Source organism: Metopolophium dirhodum, chromosome 8 (genome assembly GCF_019925205.1).
Source record: "Metopolophium dirhodum isolate CAU chromosome 8, ASM1992520v1, whole genome shotgun sequence".
In the NCBI taxonomy this organism is placed as follows: Eukaryota; Metazoa; Arthropoda; class Insecta; order Hemiptera; family Aphididae; genus Metopolophium; species Metopolophium dirhodum.
Window position 1 is genome coordinate 6776333 of NC_083567.1, and position 26078 is coordinate 6802410.

General features: G+C 27.0%; 2 protein-coding genes and 1 pseudogene across 2 annotated transcripts; 2 read left to right on the forward strand and 1 right to left on the reverse strand.

The window, feature by feature from the left end:
- Window positions 1-4137: 4137 nt before the first annotated feature.
- On the reverse strand, window positions 4138-5862 carry LOC132950871 (uncharacterized; annotated as a pseudogene).
- A 989-nt stretch (window positions 5863-6851) lies between these two features.
- Window positions 6852-9562, forward strand: LOC132950839 (uncharacterized). Its single transcript, XM_061022429.1, has 3 exons — window positions 6852-7003; window positions 8709-8873; window positions 8963-9562. The coding sequence occupies exons 1-3, from the start codon at window positions 6958-6960 to the stop codon at window positions 9313-9315; spliced, it is 564 nt and encodes a 187-aa protein (XP_060878412.1). The 5' UTR covers window positions 6852-6957; the 3' UTR covers window positions 9316-9562.
- A 4441-nt stretch (window positions 9563-14003) lies between these two features.
- On the forward strand, window positions 14004-17186 carry LOC132950609 (uncharacterized). Its single transcript, XM_061022130.1, has 3 exons — window positions 14004-14181; window positions 14448-14615; window positions 14751-17186. The coding sequence occupies exons 1-3, from the start codon at window positions 14127-14129 to the stop codon at window positions 15104-15106; spliced, it is 579 nt and encodes a 192-aa protein (XP_060878113.1). The 5' UTR covers window positions 14004-14126; the 3' UTR covers window positions 15107-17186.
- The last annotated feature ends 8892 nt before the right edge of the window (window positions 17187-26078 follow it).

Genomic DNA, 26078 nt, shown 5'->3' on the forward strand with positions numbered 1-26078 from the left:
TGAGAAAAAAAAATAATTTAGAAATAAATTTTATAATTCACATTCACTACAAGTGTTACATGCTACGATCACATATTTTTTCAAATTTTCGAAAATGAATGTCAAATTATTTAATCTTTTATCGCATACCTATTGTACCATAGGATTGTATTTATGAAAATAAAATTTATGTTTGACAAAAAACCAAGTATTATGAAATTTACTATAAAACATTTATTTTTCGCATTCTTATAATCAAAATGTACAATAATATTCATTTTATTCATTTTATTCAATATATGCAATAATATGCATTTCATCCAAAATATGCAAAAACATGCAAAATAAAAATACCACCATTTATCTCATCATGAGGTGATTCGTGGACATTACTGACAAAATCAATAATCAGAAGTCGCAAAAAAAAACATGCTTTTGCATATAAATCCTAGCCCTGGTTATTATATACGAATTCTGAATATTGCTTGTACGCCGGTCGTCCAATATCCGTGTATAAGTACCACGGTTTAAGATAGACTGGTTGCGCGTCCAACGAAAAAAAAATGGCATGAGAAAGTGCTTACAAAAACTTACTAGCACATAACGCGATCTAGCGGTCATGTCCACAAGTTATAGTATATTTTTGTTTTGATAATAATAATTCCTTTCTGGACTGAATAATGAATGAATAAGCGCTACGATTTTTTTTATTTCACAAAATCACTTATTAATTTTTAATTATCAAATAAACCTTGATTAGTTGATTATTATTTAGCTTAAACAGTCCTAATGACTAGCTACCAGTTACCTACTTAATTAATTCATTTAAACTGTATTAAATGATTGAGTTGTAGATTGACTAAAGTCTATAGATTTAATATTTAACACAGTGTATATAATATATAAGAATTTTTTTTTTAATGTCTAATCATAACTATTGTTGTATTCGTAAACATCACGAGCAATGCAAAACGTTATTTGGTGTTCTAAAAATTGAAAGCGAGCGTAATAATTGGGAAAAAAGTTTAGGGGTGACATTAAAAAAATTTCATCGTATTTGCTTACATCATTTACCTAATCAAATAATCAACATATTAAAATATTTACTTGAAATTAAATACTTTCTTTAATTAATTAGATATATTTTTGAGATTTCAGTATTTCACAAGTATTATTATTATTATAAATTCTTTATCACTTACTTATCCAACTAATTTAAATTGCATATGTCATGTTTTTTCTTTTTGTGTTAGTTGTAATTTACTATTTAAGTATCTAATTGAAATAATATAATATATAAGGAATTTATTTGCTTGATTTATTTTAAAAAGATTTCCTATAAAAATGTGTTGTAAATAATATGTACCCAGTTAGTAATAAAATTATACAATGATAATACTGTAGTTCGTAGAATAGTAAATGGTTGACAATGTGCAAAGACCTAAAGTGGAACAGAGACTCAGCGAATAAATTGAGGTTTGAGATACCTAGTGAGATTAAAAATAAGCTAACAATAGTCGTAATTAAAATCATCGCGAAATAAAATTACTGTTTTTACCACGATTTAGTGAAACTTATAAACGTCGACACTAGATGGCACTTACTGTCAGTGAGTTTATGTTAGTACATTGCATAGTCACTTGGTCAGTAAGCTTAACATACGTCGATGCGCAACCATTCTATCTTAAACCGTGATAAGAACGTAGCTTAAACAAGTGGCAAGTTTTAAAAAGATACACTCCATTATAGAATGAGAAATATATAAACTACCTAAAAATGGGTTCTCGAATGTCGAGTGTTTGGGAAAAATACATTACACATAAATACATAATTGGACACATGGTGATTAAAGATTAGAATCTAATATTTGAACCATTTTTATTATAGATATTATACCTATCAAAATATGTAATAAAATGTAAAGCAAAATAATTTCATCATGCAATGATATACGATTGTGTTATTATAATATTAAGAAATACTATTGTTTTCATTATTGTAAACAATATAATAATAAGTATTTCATACTGTAACCAACTGTAAAATATTATTTGTGGGTGCTAGAAACTTCCTAAGTATATTATTATATACAAATAACGTTAATTCAACTTGCCAGCTACCGTATTTATAATAATAATATACAGAAAATGAAATTAAAATGTGAACTAAATATAAAAAAACACTTTTATTAATACCGTATTATATATTAGTCTTATAATTCTCAAAACGTCGTAATAAGTTTAATAAGTAATATCCATGTTCCATAGAATTGTTTTCAAATGCAATCGTTTATATTTCATGATTGCTCTAAAATTTAGAGTGCTTCACTATTTGAAGTTCATTCAGAGAAGACAAGCTAGTGTTATGCGTTGAACGGCGTACTGTATAGGCAATATAGGTACATAAATACTGTTTTTAATACTTGAATATTAAATTGTTGTTGTTATTATTGCGAATTGCGATATTGTTAGTATACCTATAATTTATTTACAACATTTAATAATCTTTTATCAATACTAGGTAGGTAAGTATGCACTTAACCATTAAGCTGTAAAAATTTATTTTAGATTCTGAGCGGAGCGATAAATGTATTGATTTTACATAAGGTGTGTGTTTTTTTTAATTTAAAATTTTTTTTTTTTGTGTCTGTCATCACCTTTTAGGGCAGTAAAAGTTCTTAGGTTTTCTTCCACAGTACCTTTTCTGATAGGAAAGTGAATCAAGTTGGTACTTTGGGGGGTCAAAAGTAAACAATTCCCAGTAGTTTTCAAAAGCGCCGTTAAAAACAAAAGAAAAATTAAGGAAAAACGCGAATTTTTACGCCAAATTGATTTTTTTTTTTTGTGTAACTCTAAAACAAATGACCGTAGATACATGAAATTTTGACTGAATGTTTATATAAGCATTTTCTATACACTATGATATTTTAAAAATATTTTAACTTCTTTTGAGCTGTTTACGTTGACATTTTCAGTTTCCATTTTTTTTGGTTTTTTATTCTATAAATATAATCAATAAAATGTTATTTGTTGCGTAAAAAAGCTCAGAAATTTAATAGAAGGCTCCTAATATATTATTTCAAAGATAGAAAATTCACCATTTTTTATATTTCTAAAACCAGCCAATATTACGCACTTTTTTCATTACTGCTTGGCTGTAATGAAATTGTTACTATTATAGCAGTAATATGTACGTACATCGAAACTGCTATGTAACATTGTAACGCTATAGGCGCTATAGCTACGACTAATATATTGTTCTGTGATTACTCAACGCATTATTATACATTACGTTTACGTACTGCAAATCAGCTCATCGGTGTTGATAAAATAAACGACAAATGAACTTGAAAATAAACTAAAAAAATCTTAAAATAGAACATTTATTATTAATTGATATAGTTTTCCTTGAAATATAATATAATATTATTGTATACAAATAAATAATAATATCAATTCAACTTACCGACTACTTATTAATAATTATAATATAAAATATCCTTGGCTGACAAACCGACAACCGTATCCGCTCAGAATCGTTTTTGGTATTCTGCAAATTGCAATGATATTAATATACCATTGAATTCAAATTTAACACCATCCATTACAGTGACCCACTTGTAACCTACTGCACAGCAGAGTGACATCCACTTATTCGCTTTTTGGTTTGAAATTATAACTTTTATTTTACTTAAGAAAACTATTGCAGCCTACTTGATGTATCGTTAATTAATGGTATGCTGATATAGTGATATATTCATGTTCCTTTAAACGAAATCGCTGTCAAGAATATATTACTATTATCAGCTCTATTTCCATCTGATTTTCTTATAAAAAGATCCAGCGCCAGATCCATTAAAATGTCTATAAATACATGAGTACCAAGCTTTCTCCAATAGATTAGCCTCGGTGATTTGATACAGTGCCATAATAAATTGACATACTGCAGAGATGTTATTTTTTTTACCAATATCAAACATTATACATTTTTAAATTTTTTATAAATACCTACTATTATGTGTAATTGTCGATAGATTAAAAAATTACACATAGCTAGTATTGTAGTATTATGCAGTGTTACACACTCGTATAATCAAGGAAAATCTTCAAACCTGGAAAATATATTTTAATATTTACATTAAATTAAAATAGGTTCTCGATGATTTCCGAACAAATATTTATTTCTAAAATAATAACTAACGGTTAAATATGATTTTACTATAATATTGTGGTTTATTATTCAACGGTTGAAATTGAACCGGTAAGTCGCGAATTATAATTCTGTTTCATTTCAACTGGCTATAAATTATAATCTACGTCGCTACGCCGGACTGCAACTGGACTTCCGCGTCTAATTATTTCGGTATGCAAAACCCTTCCGTTGAAAACATTTCCCTGAAACAGTTTTGGGAACAACATTCGTGATGCTGCACACACGTGTTTCCATAATTTGTAGTGCAGCCCAAATCGGTCAGAATTTTTAATCGACACTGTGCCGGGCCTGTGTCCTCGTAGATGTTAAGACCCTCGGCCGCCGCATGAGATAAAAACATTACTTTTCCGTCCGACGAAGTTTTGCGGTCGTCGATCTTGACCACCACACTGGTACCCATGGTCTCCACTTTGACCATCGTGTTGAACGGCAACGTCCGGTGAGCGGCGGTCATTTCGTCTTCATTGAATACTTCACCAGTTGCAGCAATAGAATCTCCTTTGTAATACGCACAAACGCCTGTTTCGACTATATAAATTGCAGGAAAAACGACGATAAATAATATCACATTTAGTATTTACCGCGTGTAATATATTATATTAATTTATAAATTACATAAAAGCCAAATAGCATATATTATTACAATAATTTTAAATAGTATTTAGGGATAATTACAAACGTCATCTGATCTGTCATGTACTTCGTTGTTTTTTTCGTTGTTTTTTTCGCTGTTTTTTCCGTTATTCAGTTGGTCTGATTTTTTTGGACTCTTCATTTTTTTACACGCCCCAAATGCCCAATCAGGTTCCATATAACAATAACCGGAACAACATTCAATGTGGCTTAGACACATATATTATTTCCGAGGCGCTTGCATTCGTTGACGGCTTTAAGACCGAGAGGTTTAGCTGCAGAAACAAAAGAACATAATATTATAATAGTATAGTAGCTCCGCAGCTTAATCAACAATATAGTGGAATAAAGTAATTTTATTTATTGTACATTATTAGTAATTGTTAATAAATTAAAATATGATTAGTTTTTTTAGAATACAGTTTAAACAATATGGGTGTAAGGGGCTTACTGCGGGTTTACTTAGTAAAAATTACTGCTCCCCCCCCACCCCAAATTAAAAACTCAATTTTTGCTTATGCAAATATTATACTTAACTTAATGCAAATAGGTAAAGTATTGAATACTGAAATTACGAATTCTGTTTGACCGGCTTGAAACTATTGTAATGTGAACCTAATTCCGTGTTATCATTCGAAAGTTCCGCATATGGAATCAATAAATCACGAGGTACGACTAGTTTTTATTATCTATACGTATAAAGATTAGAAATTCTGATATGGACATACCTAAACAGATAGTTTCTCTATATAGTTTAAACGCTTCTACGACATAATTTTTTAAGAAAAATCTACTAATTTTTTTTGAAAAAAGTGCCTGCAAACTCACCTAAAATTATGAGGATTAGAAATAGCTTGGCCCAAACAATAACAGTAGTTTCCTTCATTTTTGCTTCAAATCTTCAGCTTTCAAATAGTTTTATCAATTTAAAATGTATAATATGTCATTAACAACACAATAATGCAGTGAAATGAATACGAAACGAAACGGGACGAAAAGAATTTTAAATGGCTTCGTTTTAATTATACATTACTACAATTATTAATAAATTTGAACTCTGATAAAGCCCACTCTTATCGCCGACCGAATAATAACATAATATTTAATGACTTGATGTAACCAATAGTAAAAAATTCTTATGACACGTAGTGATTTTTAATATACTCACAGTTTCTGAATTACCTATATCTATACTTATAAATTTTTAGTTTTTAAAAAAAAATAAAACTTTGATAGGTACCTAAATTCTGAAATTATTTTGATTTTAAATATTATTTTGTAATGCAGGTCTACAAAATATATATTATAATAAACAAATAAATATATTTTGCCTTTTTATATTATATGCCTTTTTAGATACTGAACGACAGGACGATTTAATATGTTATATGACTATATATTTTATTATTTTATGACTAATATAAAACAAAACAGAAAACAATATAATCAATATAACGCTAATTGGCAATTGATGATATAGTTAAGGACACATGCTATAATAGTATAATGTAACAACTAATGTTATATATGCATGTATGGTTATGCAGAGTGTGGTGTAATGGAGTCTTACAAAAAATCACTGTGATGGTTAAGATCAATAGCTAAATCAAGAAAATTGACTGGGATATGGTATAACTCAGAATATATTATATGATTTATTATATGCATATCCTAAATAACAAAACATTAATTCAAAGAACCAATAATCAATAATATATTGTTTTTGAAAAGAAAAAAACACAACAATTGACATTTTAAATAGATATTTATAAGACAAAATGCATGTATAACAATCAAAGTTTGAATTACATTTTACCTTCACCCTATATAAACTGTGCGTCAGCCGGACTGATGACTTCAATGAATATTAACATATTTATCGTCTTATTATCACTCGTTGCTTCTATCATACAAATTGCACATACTATATACAACATTAAATTATATTTATAAATATATCCTTATTATAATGAAATAGTAATTTATTATTTTATCTCACTTCAGATAAAACTTCAAACAGAAAATAATATTATTACGTACGCATATTCATTGTTCGATTCACATCCAAACAGGTTGACAATTTGACAAAATATTAATGAAAAACGCATAGATGAAATTCGTAAGTAAAAAAAAATGAAGAAACCTTTGCTTGCGTTAATTTTAATCATCAATATTTCAGGTAAATACATTTTTATCCACAAAATTTGTAGTATAATGAGAGACGTGGGACGAGGACTGTTGGTCGTAATTTGAGTTTTATATTTTATGAAATATAAATTTCTCATAAATATGTTGTTGTGATTGTTAAAGGAATGAGTTTCTGAAATAAAAATGTTTTTATTGAATAACTAGAATCTTTACATAATAATAATATGGTACAATTAATAAGTTTTTTTCTAACATTGTTGAGATAAGTGAATAGTGAATAGGAAATTCCACAGTTGTGACACCTTAGCACTATTATATAAGTTTTATTGAAGTCACTTAAATATCTCTAGGAATTGAGATTTAGGTATGGAAATATAATTTAAAATTGATTTCATCGGTGCTATGTAAATTTAAAAATATTAACAAACCATAATGATACCAGTGGTGTACACAGATAATTGAGCCTCCCCCTCCATTGGAAATTGTCGTTTACGCCACTAATTTATATTTGTACATTATATTATTATATACTCTAAGGCAGCGGTTCTTAACCTTTTGTAGATCGCGGACCCCCCTACCAAATTTTTTTTCAAATAACTTTTTTTTTACAAAACATCTCATGTTATCATAACCAAAATTATAATCATTATTTTATAAAACAAATTACATAAGTAGACATAACAAAACATACACTTATATAATTTTTTTAATGCATATAATTTTTTATAAAATGTAATATGTATACAACTATAGTTGACTATACGATCGATCAGCTGCACTTAGTGGCAGTAAATATAAGACTTCCGAGACTTCAGTGCTGTACGCATATACATTTCGTATGAACAAGAAAAACTGATTTTACTTAATAAATATTAATAATACAATTATTTGGTGTAGAATCTAGATATTATATATATGAAAAAAAAAAAATAAAAATAATCCAACAATATTGTAATAATGCATTCGTGTCACTTATTGACATGTGTTAAGGCTGCCGCGGACCCCCGACATGAGTATCGCGGACCCCCGGGGGGCCGAGGACCACAGGTTAAGAACCGCTGCTCTATAGCGATATTGACATCGTGTATTGTAAACAAAAGTTATTTGTAATATTTTGTGTTATAAAGTTTGATCTTCCACTAGTTAAACTTTTATTAATTTATCGGAGTAAGAAAATATAGTTTACCACACTAAAAAGTAAAAGTAAATCGGTAAAATCGCTACAAACTCATCAGTCATCACCTTTGAGTCATGACTTATGACCTTGGTATAATAATGTTTCTTTGGAAAATACGTATTTGGGGAAATCGCCCATCCTAATGGTCCGACAACAAACATTATTACTTTTCACTATACACTTAAATATTATATATTTTTTGATTGGAAAAGTTGTTAGTCAGTGACAATGATAGCGCGACGGTTATTTTAAATAGTACAACAATTATGAGAATAAGAAAATTAATACAAAATATTTTATACAACGAAATCAACTTCCAATATGAAAAAATTATTTTTTTGATAGTTACTTCAGATTTTATATTGAGAATAGAGAAGAGGTTTTGGGGGGATATCATTACAATGAGGGATAGTCAATGAGTAAGTGTGATAGGTAGCAGACGGTTTCGGTGAAGTGTAGTGTGCAAAGAGGAGAATCATTTAAATATTTCGTCAAAATGTATTATTTTATAATTTATTATAGTATAAAATATTATTAATGTTGTTGTTATCAATTTTAGGCATAACTTGCGATGCCTTAGAAACTTCACTGTGTAAAAATGTAAATGACATATGCTATAATGACGAAGATTGTTGTTCCCAAAATTGTTTTAAATCATTCAAATGGTTTAGCGGTGCTTGTAAGCCTCAATCATCGAAATTTTATTCTGATTCAAACCCAAAAGGTACCTATATAAATTTTTAATGCATTTGATCTATTTAATTGACTATACAATAACTGTATAAAAAGTTGAATTTCTTTATTTATAACTAGATCAAAAAGGAATCTGCGAATTCTACATGCAGACTGATGAAAGTGAAATTGATTATCTGAATAATGAATTTGACACGGTAAATGCAGCCCACAATACTTTGCCTCCATATACATTAATAAAAGTGTCACACGACAGAAGGACGATAGTCATCACTGTAAACGATCGCATTCCAAGAACAAATGGATCACTTTTAGACTTATCCAATGAAGCTGCTCTGATGTTACAAATTAAAAATTATCAATCTGTGCCATGTAAAATCGAAAAAGTGATACATCGTAGTACTGTACTAAAAATGATTTTATATGCATTACCAGTTTTGAGTTTCATCATAATTCTGGTTAATTTAATTTAAGGTTTCTCTCAGAACGAAAATTTGTTAAAGTTAGTTATCGATTATTTTCATATATTCATTTTTTGAATTTATACCTACTCTATTTTTTTTAGTAATATACAGGCCATTGAGTCCTTTTATAAACAATATGTTGACTATAAGTATTTAACATTACAATTGATCTTATTTGTCATCATGGGTATTTGTAATATTATAAAATGGCATTTTACTTAGTTTCCATAATATATCACGTCTTTTAAAGATTTTATCGTTACTAAATTTATTTTTTTTTTTAACTTAGCTTTTTTTTACACGGAGTTATAACGAAGTGTTTTTGGTGTGATTATACAGACCATTGAGTCCTTTTATACATTCTACCAAAACTTTTCCATCTATTTCGTCCATTGCATTATTTATTTCTATTTACTCGTTGATATCTGAGATATCCTTCCTCGCAGTGGCGTACGCAGGATTTTCCAATGGTGGGGGGGAGGGTTTAAAAATTGGTTACAATTTAATTTTTATTTTGTCCAGTCTAATAATTGCGTTTATTTGAGGTATTTTAAAATGTTTGTAACTTTTCAACTTTTCTGGTAGAAAAAATGCTCTGATCATAAGCTTCGATGCCCGATGTATATATTTGGAAGCAAATTGGATCTAGTTGGTACTTTTAGGAGGTCAAAATTGAAAATGTTCAGTGCTTTTTAAAATAATTCGAAAAAAAAATGAAAATGTATTAAAATTGTTTGGTAACCAGCTTGGTTATACCGTCCTCACTTGAATTGTATTTGATTAATTAAAATTTTTTTTTTTCTATAAATGTCAATAAAAAATTATTTATCTGGTCAAAAAGTTTAAAAATGTAACACGTAAGTTTTTATCATAGTTAAAATATTAACGATACATAGGCATAATGGTTATTTTTTATAAGCATTTAAAGTTCAAATTTCGTCAAAACCACAGTTAATTTGTAGTTCAAAACTTATAAAATATTAAATGTGTATAGGTGGCTAGAAAATTTAATACAAGATCTTTCATACAAGTAGTTAATACTTTTACCGAAAAATTACAGATAATTTTAGGAAAATTGGTATGCAAATACAATGTTTTTTCAAAAATGAATTCATTCTGGTAAGACGTATATGAAATTTACGTCTTGCTTCCTATAATTGACAGTTGAAACTTAGTAAATATATTTTTTTTTAAAGTAATAATAATATGGGCAATGGTGGGGAGGGGGCTTCCTCGCTCCATTTAATCACAGCTGGCAAGGTCTTTGGGCCTTGGTCACTATTTTTTTTTTTTGGGGGGGGGGGGGGTCTGGGTCAATACATTTCGTTTAAGACATTGATCTATCTACACCCCTCCCAAAGGTGACCAGCCCATTATAATCGTTTGAACTTAAGAAATATTCTGTAAATTAACTTGTTGTCTCTCATATTCCAGATTTTAATTTCGCACAGGCCCGTTCATTTTCGGATTTTCCGCAAATGTATTCTACATATTAAAAATATAATATTAAATCTAATATTATTATACATGCCACCATACCAAATATATAAATAATAAAACAATATCATACAATTTCCGAATATTCCAAGTTTTTATTTTTTTAATTATAATTATTAAATATCATGATTAAAGTGATTATCTAGAATTCATTGTAGATACTATCATATTGGTATAGAGTTTAGGGAATATATAGGGAAAGCAAAATTATAAACTAATCTTTTCTTGAAATACTGCAGGGTGATTTTTTTCAAGGTACTAACTCAGTTTTCGGAAATTTTTTAACGTTTATGGAAATGTTTTTTTAAAGAAATTTTAGTCATTACAAACCAACATTTTTTGAAAAAAAAAATAATATCTATACAATTTTTTTATCGTTATCGTTTTTAACTTTTCCTATATAGAATAGAAGCATATAGATTTGTAATATAATATTCCGGAGCAGAATATATTTATGAATATTAAGATCAATAAGATCGAAATTCGGATTATAGTAGTTAATTAGTTGTAAATCGTTACAACTTTACAAACTTACAATTATTTGAAGGTTAGATGAGTAGCACACATATACCCCACTCATAGTATGGTCCACAACTTCACTCATATAAACTTTAATTACTTATAAATATTTATCTACCTACTCGTTAGGTTAGGTTAGGTTAGATTACATATTGCATATTATGAATAATAAATTAAAAACTGTGAAAGTCACTCTAGCTGCTGTAAAGTAAGTTTTGTGTGTTCTATTATCGTCATTGAGTAGGTCACTGTAATGGATAAATCAGGTACGAAAAACGATTCGGAAAGGAGACTGCATGTTGGCTTATTTTTCTAAGAATATTTTATAACTAATTTATATTAAGTGGGTAGGTACTATTAGTAGGTAATTGATTTTTCTACTATCTGTTTGTATGGTAAGTATGTTGAATTAATTCCTGCCAAAAACATTACATACATTGTATTATTGTTTATAAATTATTGTTATATTTTATCATACGCATTATTTTTTTAAAAATTCAGATAAGTGATAAGTCAATTCTTATAGGATTATTATTTTTTGAATTATAGCATAATAACTAAAATCGTTATTTTTCGTTTGAATATCTAATTAACAGATAAACGCATTATTTTTAGACTTTTTAAAAATATAATATAAAAAGTTTATCTCAAATTAAAGTAAATTTTGTTGTTGAAATGTTATTTATGGTAATTGTGTTAAAATAATTAGTTTAAAAACATTTTTTGTAGGCCTGCTATTACCTACGTATAATATATTATGATTGATATGTAACATTAAAATTAAAATTTAGGTATTATTCATAAATCATAGAGGCCGCATGGATACAAATTGTTTTCAACAAAACTAATGATTGAGAACTTAATATAATCAAAGACAGTACTTACAAATTATTAATTATACCGATCGGAACGAAGTGTAAATTGCATTTTTACATAGGGCATAGCCGCATAGGACATAGGTTATTTGTATTATAAGTTCTTTTTAAGTCTTAGATATTTTAGCAATTCATCGCTTTCAACTAAAGCTATTGTGATCTTGAAAATAAAAAACTTTTTACCATTAAATTCTACTTGACTCATCTGTTGTCTTACTGTAACAACAGGTATGGTCATATGGATATCAGCAGTATTACTAACTTGAAACTTTTTACTACTACGTCGGTACCTATATTATAGTCTATATAGATATAATATATTTAATTTTCAAAATATTTAGACTACTTAATTTTAAGATAATTATACCACTTATCTACTCACACAACCACACAGTTCTATTTTAATTTTCTATACACCATAACATTTTGAAAATATTTTAACTCTTTTTGAGCTATTAACGGACAATTTCAAATTTTAATTTTAGATTCTGAGCAAAGCGATGAATGTATTGATTTTACAATGATGTGTTTTTTTAAAATTTTTTTTGTGTCTGTCATCATCTTTTAGGAGAGTAAAAGTGCTTAGATATTCTTCAACAGTAACTTTTCTGATAGGAAAGTGAATCTAGTTGGTACTTTGAGGGGGTCAAAAGTATAAATTTCTCAGTAGTTTTCAAAAGCGACATGAAAAACAAAAGAAAAATTAAAGAAAAACGGGAATTTTTACGCAAAATCTGTTTTTGAGAAAATCGATTTTGGTTTTTGGTGTAACTCTAAAAAAATGACTGTAGGTACGTGAAATTTTGACTGAATATTTATATTAGCATTTTCTATACACCATAACATTTTCCAAATATTTTGACTTATATTGAGCTGTTTACGGGCATTTTCAGTTTCCATTTTTTTTAGTTTTTTTTCTATAAATATCAATAACATTTTATTTGTTGGTTAAAAATAGTTGAAAATTTAATAGAAGGCTCCTAGGTTATTGTTTCAAAGGCAGATGAAAAATATTAAAAATCCTTAGTCACAATTTTTTTTTATAAGCATTTGAAGTTCAAATTTTGACAAAATTTATGAAATTTAAAATGTAATAATTATTTTGTAGTTAAAAATTTATAAAATGTACAATTTTTGTAGCTAAGGATTGCAAATTTAAAACAAGGTTCCACGTAAATAAGTAAATATATAAATTACTTTATTCACAATAATATCATCAAATATACTTAGTAATATACTAATATCATAGGCTGACTGACCTTTTTCGCTCAGAATCGTTTTTCTTATACAATTATATTATATCATTGAGTTCAAATTGAACATAATCCATTACAGTGACCCACTAGTAACCTAACCTACCGTACAGCAGAGCGACACCCACTTCCCCACCTTTTTAGATTTCTTTCTTTATTTCATTATTATAATTTGAATCTCATTTAATGTTATTCTTATAATTTCCTTACTAATATACTCCCTTCGCTGTATCTTATCGAAGTTTACCACTGGTGGAACAGATTATCCCCCGGCTGAGAACGACTGATGACTGATCTATAGTGTTACTATATTGGAAAAGGTACTTATTTTATATTATATTATATTATAATTTATAAGTATTATTTTTACATAGTAATACAATATTGAATATACTTATATAGTTATACGATGTTTATTGATATGACGTTTATTAATATGTCGCAGTAACTAAACTTATTAAACAAGATAATACACAATCAATAATATTACATATCCAAAATAATTGGTCGTGTCATAGAGTTATAATTATTTGGTTAATTTCAACTTAAATGACATTGGACTATCAAATAAATCAGACGTCAGCGTATTCATTACTTTAGTCACAGCTTGTTCGAAAAACAGCAAACACGTTTTAAAGAAGTTCATATAATATTATATTTAAACAGTAAAATAAAAATGAAGAAACTTGCAGGTGTTTTCATTTCGTTGTATTTAATGTGCACAATTTCAGGTAAATGCTTTTCTTTTCTTTTAAACCTCTGAGAAAAAGTTATTAAAAAAAAAAAATAACAATAAAACAACATAGATTTCATCCATTTTTACTTTTACGACTACAACGAGTGAATCATAGGTATATATGTCTTATGATCTAAAAAATACATATACGTTTGAATTATCCATTATACATTTCTGCTTGAAAATAAATTATTAATAATCACTTGCGTGGAATTAAACATTATTTGGTAAAATTGTTTGTGTTTTTTTTTTTTTATATAGGCATAATCTGTGATCAGTATGATTCGTGTAAAAGTTTATATAAGAAATGTTCAACTGATTGCCAATGTTGTTATTCAAAATGTAGTTTCTCATGGCTCTCTTTTAGAAGTTATTGTAATGACAATACTAACATACTCAATCCAATAACATCCTTCTTTAGTTCTAACGGTATTTATAATAATATATTTTTTTATATATGTATATATAATATACATCTAAGTAATAAGTGTAATGTATAATATAGTTTTATGATGTAAAACAATAAAGATAATAATGTGTTTTTTTTTTTTGTTCATCAATAAGATCAAACAGGAATGTGTTCATATAACGCGCCGGAAAATAGGACAATTAGTGATCGAATGTACAATATACATGGTTTAAATGCAGCCCACGCTTTATTAGAACCAGGCACCAAAGTCGAAGTGCGACTGAACGATAAAAAATTAATAGTTACAATAAATGATTATCCTTCAACAGAAAAAGGGGTAATTCTAGAGTTTTCCAGAGAAACAGCCAAGGTATTAAATATTGAAAACGGAAGAAAAATACCTTGCACGATTATTGTACCCCGATTAGAAAATACTTCGTATTACAAATATCTTGAATATGTTTTACCTTATTTGAGTTTATTTACGTTATTATTCAAGATGATATTATAAATATAACCAAAACTATACACTAGTTACAAAATTTGAAATTTACTTTTTACTGAAACAAAGTAATATTAATTTATGCAAGTTTGAAATTTTAGGCGCAAACTTTGTAACAGTCAACATATTTATTGTGAATTGTGATCAACCCAAAAAATCAATCTCATTTTTAATTAAGTAGGTATTTACTATTTATTTGACTCCTTATCATTCATTTATACGAATAAATATCTACACAATTGTCTGTATGAATAAAAATAAACTAAACTTAAGTATAAATAGACGGTAGGCAATATATTATTTTTATTTATTTTTGCAAATTTATTGAAAACTAATAAATAATAATAGACCTTTTTTCATTTTCATACAAATATCATTCTATAATATGTTCAACAAGACAATAAATAATTAGTTACTAACATATTGGTATCAACCTAAAATAATTCATAATGAAATACTGTAAGTTTGCAATTCTGTAGTTCTAACCGTTTTAGTTCAACAGTTCCACATAATGGACTTATATATTTTAAGGATTTTATAAAAACAAAATTATTAAACTAGTATTTGTTTAATTGTTAAAATCAAGGACCGGGTGTCAGCCCTTTTTATTTTTTTACATGCAATTTACAATATATTCTTTAATAGAACACAATAAGCAAATGTGAATGAGTAATTACATGTGATTCTTTTGAGGGAAGAAGCCACCCATTAGTGACATTTCCTACCCCCTTGTTTAAAATGTATAATAAACAATCAATTCAATACTTATTTATTTCACGCCCTAGTTTATACTTCAAAATTCAAATTTATAACTGATAAGCAACGACATAAGACGTAAAATACTAGGTAGAACGTCGGGTTAATCATATGATGTATATTTTAATGAATAAATAAGAACTAAAATCCTGACGACCTGACTTAATAGCGGGTTTTATGTGAAATAACATTATGTACATGTAGTTACTGTTTAGAGAATTTCATTGTCCTAATGTTATAATTAATAATTGAAACTGAAAATGTATTTCAAATTATATTTATTATCTGTAACATAATAATTTATTTTAATTACCTATATGTCTGAGCTGTCCGGTTATTAAAATAATTTACAGTTATTAATATAATTTGTGGAGCTGCATTTATTTGCTTCGTCATTCTTCTCCATACGCGGAAAAATGTTCAACTTCAAATCACCGAAACAATGAAATGTGGACAAGGGACACGGTACACCTTATGTATATATTATAATATCTTAGCTTATATATAATTTAGCCAGATAGAAATCTCACATATTAATATATTATAATATGATATAAGAAAATATTTCTGCCATAAAAATGACTTATTAGACTTCCGAGTTCCGAGTTTCGAATTCAAATTTATAATCTGTAAAATTATTGATAAGAGTATAAGACTAAGACAAGAACTACATAAATATGCAAGGCTGGGCAAGTTAACGATTTTTTTTTAACTCTTTAAGTTAAGTTATATTAAAATAACAAAGTTAAGTTAAGTTAAAAGTTAAAAGTCACTCGTATTTTTTTTCGTTAACTCGTTAAGTTAAGAGTTAACTTTGAAAAAAAGTAACTTAACTTAGGGTAAAGTTAAAATTTGGTAATTTTCAATAATAAAAAAATTCCAAACACATAATATGGTTTATTAGATAGTTTTTCTGTACACTTAAGAAAATTACTAGGGAAATTTAAAATGATACATCAAAGTAAAAACCCATTACAAAATTTGCATTATTCTTCGGACGAAAATTAACCTAATTTAGATACTTTTGAAATAAAATTAACTTGAAGTTAACACGTTAATCCCGAAAAAAAGTAACTTATTAAGTTAGAAGTTAATTTGAAAAAAAAAGTAACGAGTTAATTAACTTAACGTTTTAACTTAATTTTAACTTTTAACTCGTTAATGCCCAGCCTTGTAAGTGCGTAGCCATGTTGAGGCTAGTAGGCACCTCGTACATAGATAATTTACGTAATGTTGTAAGTAACTTTAATGATCAAGCTTAATTTAAATTTAAAACATTTAAAATAAAACTGATTGGTTTGGCAAAATAAAATTATGAACGAAAAGTATGGCATTCTGGAGAGTTCTGTTTCTACTATATGCATGTTACAAAATAAAAAAAACATTTAATAATTTCAATATTAAAATGTAATCATACTATCTATTTTAAATATTATGATTTAAAATTTTGAAATAATGTATATTTCTATTTTACAAATATAACGACTTGGTATTTCATTCCTTAAATAATTTTAGATTCTTAGCGAAGCGATGAATGTATTGATTTTACAATGATATGGGTTTGTTTATTTTCTGTCTGTAAACATTGTAACTTTTCTAGTATAAATAATGCTTCGATATTCATCATGTTTTCAGATAGAAAAATGAATCTAGTTGGTACTTTTGTGAGGTAAAAATTGTGAAAAACATACAAAAAATTAAAGAAAACGGGTATTTTACGCCAAACCAATTTTTGATTTAATTTTTTTTCGGTGTACCTAACTTAAAACTAATGACCGTAAATACTTTAAATTTTCAGCGAATGTTAGCATTACCATTTTCTATTGACCCTTTAAAATTCGTCAAAATCACAAAGATTTGGAAATTAATTTGGGTATTTAACTAGATTCAAGTTTGTCAAACATATCTCTTTTTCATATAGTAAATATTGAACATTTTAAAATATGTTTGAATGTTGTACTTTTTACGTAATTTTAATTTTTATAATTAAATTTATTATTTGAACAAGAAACGTGTGATGTTTCTAATTATTAATATTTACATTTATACTGTTTATACATACTATTTGTTTAATTTTATATGGATTTAATATTTTAATATGATCAATATCTATCGCCTGTGATACAAGGTGAAGCGCGTAGTGCGTACATCGTAATCATTACTATTTGATGGATTTAAGTTCAGGGGTTCTCAAAAAGTATCTCAAATAATGTATTAATTTTTTTTTTGAATTCGGAATATACCTACCTAACCTTTGGCGAAAAACGGTCATGGTGATAACGGACGAGGGTCATTTTGGCGGAAAACGGAAACCCCCCATACGACACCTAATGTACAGCTGATCGGTACCCACTTGCCCATCTTCTTAATATAGAGATTTTACATAGATAGTATATACCATTTGCTAACCTACATTTTTTAACTACATACAATATCTATACATTATAGTAGTATAATTAAAATAAACCAGTAGCAATACAACCAAAAGGCAAAAGCTAAAAGTAGGTATACACAACACATTGACAATTATAATTAAACCCACTGAACAGTATTTTTAATTTTATTAGTGATTTGTGATCGCTATAGCAAGTATAGATTTGAATTTTTGCAGTCAACTGTGAAGTGTAAAGTAATAACTCCAAATAACGATGTACACGTCTTAAACAGAATCAATCACGATGATAATGATAATAAAAAGTTAAATTACAAGTATGATGAAATCAATTAATTTATAATTAAATGTTGTGCACCATATGATTCAATCGTTTTCAATTAAATTTATTTAAATTCCATGATATTATTTTTTAATATTTAATATAGTTACATTTATTTTGGAAATATAAGAAAAGTAGGTACCTATATTATATAAGTATAAGTATAATTACCTAACTGGCAGAGGCTTGTCGGTCGTTTTTTTCTATAATAAAATGTATTCATCTGTTAGTTGACATTTTGACTACAAATGATTGATCCACCTATTAAGCGATTTGAAAACAATTATATATTATTTTATTTAATTCAATTACTTTACATTACTCTAATAATATTTTATAATTAAAAGTTGTCTCTCGGTATAAAATTATATAATAATAAAATAATAGGTACAAGGTACCACATATTATTTAAATTAAAGATAACCTTGGGCAGCTTCAGTAGACATTAGGATGGACTTACATATTAAATGTATTTGTAGAAATATGAATAACAAAAAACTGAATTAATGATAAGCAAATATGACACTACCTATAATTTTTAAACAATTAAGGGATATTACATTTTGTTGAGTAGATAACTTTTTTTTTATTTGTGTCAGGCACATAATATAGAATGTAGAATAGTGATTAAAATAATGGTACTAATAGTATATAGAATAAATTAACAATACATAATAACTAATGGAAACGCTACATATTATAATAGATTATTAATTATTACGATTTACGAGTATAGTTGTACTTAATTAATTATAATTCAAAACATTCAAATCAAAGAATATATAGTGTACCCAATCATTATTACAGCATTATTCAACTCTATATGAATTTGATATTTAAATAATGCTTTGAAAACAAGAGTTTTCACAAGTGTTATCGACCATAGTTAATTTGTATCATATATTAATATGTTTATAGCAATAAATCATTTTTCATGCAGACAGATTATTGTGAAGGGTGTAGACTTTCCACTAGTCTAGGAAAAATATGGGAAAATTCATTAAAAATCTAGGATTTACAATTTTTATTAGGAATTAAAGGTGTTGACTAGGCGCGGACTGGTAAAATAGGGCACGGGATGCTTCACAATTTAAAGGGCAAATAACAACAATTGTCTGGGAAAATTTTATAAAATATTAATATATTTTATTTTGTTTTAAAAAAATATTGAATATACGTTAAAAACGTAATTAAGTACCAACTAAATCAAAGTTGTACAATATTATAGATTACTAGTAATCGTAAGTTGGTAACAATCTGCTGTTCATTAGGTATCTAGAGTCTTTAAATACATAATAAACGAGATTTTTATATATACCTATAAGATAATATTAGTCAAATATATTTTAGGGCAAGGGATGCTGTAGCATCCCAGCATCCCAGCCAGTCCGCGCCTGGTGTTGGCAATTTTACCTACATGATACATGTGTAGGTAAACCTTAGAGAATTAATTAGATTTACTTTTTTTTAACAAATTTTGTTTTCTGAACTCAAAGATAAGTTATTAATATATTTTTTAAATTAATTATAGAGATAGACAATAGTTAGTAGTATAACATATGCACAGCTATTAGTTATTGCTCGTAATAATAATGATAATAATGATAATTTATAATTATTATTATTCTAATGCTAAGTGTGGCATAATAATAAGACCAATACAAATTATAAAATATAACTATACAATTACCTACAGATTTACCTATAGTTACAGTTAAGGCACCTAACTATGGTATATGATGAGTAAGTATCTAATAGAACAATATTGTCCTCGTTAAATTCGATGATGTTGGAGATATTGGGGATATTCAATATAGACGATAATATTGTGCTCCTTTTGATTAGGCAGGTTAATTTTATTTACAATGCGTTCAATAATATTTTAATGCTATTTTTTAACGATGGAAATTTGGAATTTGGTAGTCATGAAATGACATGTTTTTGATGAAGCAGGGGAAGTAGATAATTTAATCTTATTTTCTTAAGGTTTAATATGGAAATACTTAGATTTTAGATTCTGAGCAGATCAATTAATATATTGGTTAGGATATAAAGTGAGCAATATTAATATATGATAATATATACATAGAAAATATAAGTATAGTCTGACAGGTGCAGACAGACCGTCTCCAGTCAGAGTCGTTTATCGTATGCAATGATCTATCGTTGAATTCAAAATTAACACATCAAGCACACCTACTGTACAGCTGAAATAGTTCCTTTTAGATTCTGAGTGAAACGATGAATGTATTGATTTTACAATGATGTGTGTTTTTTTTTTTATTTTTTTTTTTTTTATTTATTTTTTTATTTTTTTATTTTTGTGTCTGTGTACACGATAAGTAGTCGAAATAATGCTTCGATTTTCGACTTCAGTATCTTGTTCGATGGGAAAGTGAATATCGTTGGTGCATTGGGGAGGTCAAAATTTTAATTTCCCAGTAGTTTTCAAAAGCGATGTGAAAAACAAAAGAAAAATTAAGGAAAAACGGGAATTTTTACGCAAAATCGATTTTTAACAAAATCGATTTTGGTTATTGGTGTAACTCTAAAACAAATGACCGTAGATGCATGAAATTTTCACTGGTTGTTTATATTTGCATTTACTATACACAATACAATTTTGAAAATAATTTGACTTTTTTTGAACTGTTTACGGACATTGTCAGTTTTCAGTTTTTTTAAATTTTTTTTCTATAAATATCAATAAAATTTTATCTGTTGAGTAAAAAAGCTTGAAAATTTAATAGAAGGCTCCTAGTTTATTGTTTCAAAGGCAGATGAAAAAAATTAAAAATCCTTAGTCACAGTTTTTAATTATAAGCATTTAAAGTTCAAATTTTGACAAAATACGGAAAAATCACGAAAAATAGCAAATTATTTTGATGAGAATTCATAAAAATTTTTCTTTTTAAATCTAAGATTTGAAAATGTAATATAAGATTACTCATAAGTTTGTCTACCTTTATCAAAAAAAAAATGTCTAGAAGAAACTTAAATTAAATTTTTATGAGCGTCTGAAATTTATATTTTTACAACATTTGATATTTACTCGATTTCTCATGTAACAATTTTCTTATTTTATTGTAATTAAAAAACGAATGACTGTAGATACTTGAAAATTTCACTGAATGTTTATATTAGCATTTTATATACACCATAAAATGTTGAAAATATTTTGACTCTTTTTGAGCTGTTTACGGACATTGTCAGTTTTCAATTTTTTTAGTTTTTTTTTTCTATAAATATCAATAAATTTTTATTTGTTGGGTAAAAAAGCGTGAAAATTTAATATTAGACTCCTGATATATCGTTTTAATAGCAGTTGAAAAATATTAAAAATACATATGCACAATTTTTTTTTATAAGCATTTAAAGTTCAAATTTTGACAACATTTATCAAATTTATAATTTATTAATTATTTTGTGGTTAAAAATTTTTAAAATGTTTAACTTTTATGGCTAAGGATTGAAAATTTAAAACAAGGCTCCACGTTAATAGGTTATATATAAATTACTTTATTCACAATAATATCATCAAATATACTTGGTAATATCATAGGGTGACTGACCGTTTTCGCTCAGAATCGTTTTTCTTATACAATGATATTATATCATTGAATTCAAATTTAACACCATCCATTACAGTGACCCACTTGTAACCTACTGTACAGCAGAGCGACATCCACTTATCCACCTTTTTTAGTTTAAACCTTAGAGTATAGAAGTATTTTTTTGTCGAGCAGTGCAGTAGACAGGATTTCAATAGGGGGTGAAGTATCATAATAATTACATATTATATGATAAATACATTTATATTCTTTCCAAATCTGAAAATTTGAAAGATGAGGGGGGGGGGAGAAAGTCGAGAGTCTATAATATTGTGGGCTGATTTTATTCGTAGAAATTACAAAGTGTTATTTGGGTTAAATATATATTTATATAGTTTCAATTATTATATAGATTACACATTATGTATTATAGATAAATAGATAATATTATATGTACATTGTGTAAATACATATTATATTACGTATGTGTATAGCAATAAGAGTTTGGAAGAAAAAGTCATTAAATATATGACTAATAATCGTATAATAAAATCGATTTATTATATCTGACTTAGGCAACGGTATACGTTTAACAAACCATTATAACGCTTCTGCATTCATTGTTTTATTGGACGTCGATGGTCGATCTCTATTCTCTAGGTTTGATTCATGTGCTTTTAAAAATATTCTTATTTTCTTATTGACATTACATAAATCTGACTTGAGAAAATGAAGAAATCTTCAATTGGTTCAATTGCGTTGTTCGTAATCTTTACTATATCAGGTAAATACAAATTGTATTCTATCTTTACCGTCATGTTGGGATAAAATTTCTTTTAAACAAAAAGAAAGAAAATATTAATTTTGACAACTTCATAATTGATTTGATACCGACAAATTGGCGAAAATGGGGGGGGGGGGTGCTGGTGAAAGGGCTTGGACTCTCTAAAACTATGCCAAATTAAATCATCATCAAGTAAGTATACCTACTAATGGTACCTAAATATGATTTTTCTACATTTTTAAGATTAAAACCAAATTATTGGAAAAAAAATCATTTAAAAATGTTGACTTTTTGGTACATTGGATTATTTCTGATAGAATACATAAACACAGACGATTCTCTTATCGTTGTTTTTCCTTAGAAAATGTGATTCCTATATGAGAATATCACCCGACGCAATATAACATTTTACCGTAACTATGTACGTGATGTTTATCAGCTAGGTACTTCGTTTACTTTGTACAGACAATAGACATAGAATGTAGAATATAAACGATGAATCTAATTTATGAAAATAATAATTTGTATTTGTATATCAATATCCTATAGAGACATAGAGTACATACTATATAGTTGAAGGATGGAAGTGCTAACAATGTCCGTATACAGCTCAAAAAGGCTATATATATAATATATTAATATGTCTATAAATTTATACTCATATGTCATGTTATTATAAATATTGTGTTTGATTTTTATTTTTCAGGTATATATTGTGATTCGCTAGATTTGAATTCTAAATGCACTGAAAACTATCAAAAATGTCTAGAGAGCAGCGACTGCTGTTCTAAAAAATGCCTAATGTCAGGCTTTGTAGAAAATAGATTTTGCATGCATCCTAATTCTTCATTAAAGGATTATAATAGAATGAATCCGATAAAAAGTACTTATTATTTAAAATATTATTACATAAAAACAATTATTTGAACTGGCAATATAACTGTGTTAATATATATTTATTTTTTGTTTTGTGACTAAAAGTTCAAAAAGGTATGTGTTCCATACTATAAACCGAAAGACGAACAAGTTAATGAAAATATGCGTAACTCTTTCGGATTATTTGCATCGCATCCTTTATTGCCAATCAACTCAATGCTCAAAGTGGAGCATAACGACAGTAATGGTCATGATAAGCAGTCAGCGTTCGAAAAATAAAAATAACTCAATTTTGGAATTATCAAGGGAAGCAACAAAAGCGTTAGGCATCGAAAAAGAAGGACTGGTTGATTGTAGCTTACAATTAACGACTTCATAATATGACGATTATTATCCACTTTTAAAACCTATCGGAATTGTATTTTATACAGTAGCAATGTTTCTAAGAGTATGACAAATCCAACACATTGATAGAATATTATCTGAAAATTATGTATGTATTTACGTAATTCAAATTTTTTAATTATTTACAAATATATTTTTATGTTAATAATTTCAAGTATATTTTATTTGGCACTATATTTACGTAGTATTTACGTATAGGTATAATATTAATATTTAAATTGATTTTTTTGAAGCGTGATTTCAAATACTTATTCTTATTATAATGTGGTAGGTATCATAATATATATGTACTTTTGCGGAAGTAATTACAATTATTAATATTTTTCACGCTGCGTCGTGGGTTCAAAAACGAAGAAAAAAGGTGTCATATAGATACTTCGAACAAAACATTCTATACGACTTTAAAATATGTAGTTTACAAAATAAATGTGCATTTCAATTTTTACATTGGATTTCAAGTTACACTATTATGAATATGATTATAGTGATTATGCAATATAATTTAAAACAAATTGCACGCATGGGACTCGATACACATGAATTACCTTCCTATGATCATGTCATCGTGGTGATCTACATAAGAGAGATCAATTTGAGGATCAATTTTGTGAATATTTTTTAAATCTTTTCATTAGGGAAACATGGTAAATTATTATAACTAATTTAGTTTCATAAATTAAATAAATTAACTAAATTTTTAGTGTTGGGGGGGGAGGGGGTTGAACCCCAAAACCACTTATCAAATACGGCCTGGACCGTATTTACGAATTTTTTCTAGTTGGAAGATTTTTAGAATTATCTAGTTGAAGAAATACATAGAAATGTGAACATTTATAGCATTAGGGTATTATAGAGTTATAAACTGTCGTATTGACGCATTTTTAGGCTATTCCTGCCTAGAATCAGGATGTTTAATAATTCTAATAAAAATACTCAATAAGAACCTAGCATTAAATGTACAAGCTCTTGTCCTAAAAAAAAAATGGTTAATAATATAAATGGAAAAATAGTTGAAAATGTTAATAGCTCAAAAAGAGCCAAAATATTTTGTAAATTACGTCTAAAACATTCATATAAATATTTGCTTTTTTGTTTTGAAGTGCCGAGTAAAAACAAAACTTTATTTTGTGTAAATCCGAAGTATTAATGTATTATTTTATATAATTACCTATTAATTATTATACACAATGAATCCATGACAAAGCTTTTTGTTTTAAAAAGCTTGGTTTAAAATGTAAATACCCTAGTTATGTGGTTTGGACTTTAATAAACTACACGATTTAAAATAAAAGTAAAAGTATTTACTGATGAGTACCTATTTAAATATTAGATAAATATTCTATTTTTATAATAATGACAAAATTACATTGATTATAATTTATAAATAATAGGTATTTAAAATTAATGATATAATATCTATAATTGAATGTGTTAAAGATATTCAAATGGCGTTTGAATCAAAAACGTCAACTGTTTAATATTTTAGCGCATTTCAGTCTAAACTGTATACCTACTAAGATAGGTGCCTATAATTATGTATTATAAATTATAATTATATCTCTAAATGGTCTCTAAATGCATTTAAATTATAAATCTAAACGCACAACACACCATAATTCAGTACATTGTATTATATTTTACCTATAGATAATTTTCGATTGCTATTTTATCTATATCCCGTGTGGCCTATGGGCTATGGATATGTATATGCCATGTATGCATATAATATATGATATGTAAAATATTATGTTTCTGCAGCCAAGTCATGAAGTGTTTTATTTAAAATATGTGAAATGTATTTTTCTAATTTAATTCTATACCACTAGTTGCCATGCACGTGAAAAGAATTACAATATCAGAATGTGGTAATAATTAATAATTATAGACTTATTACA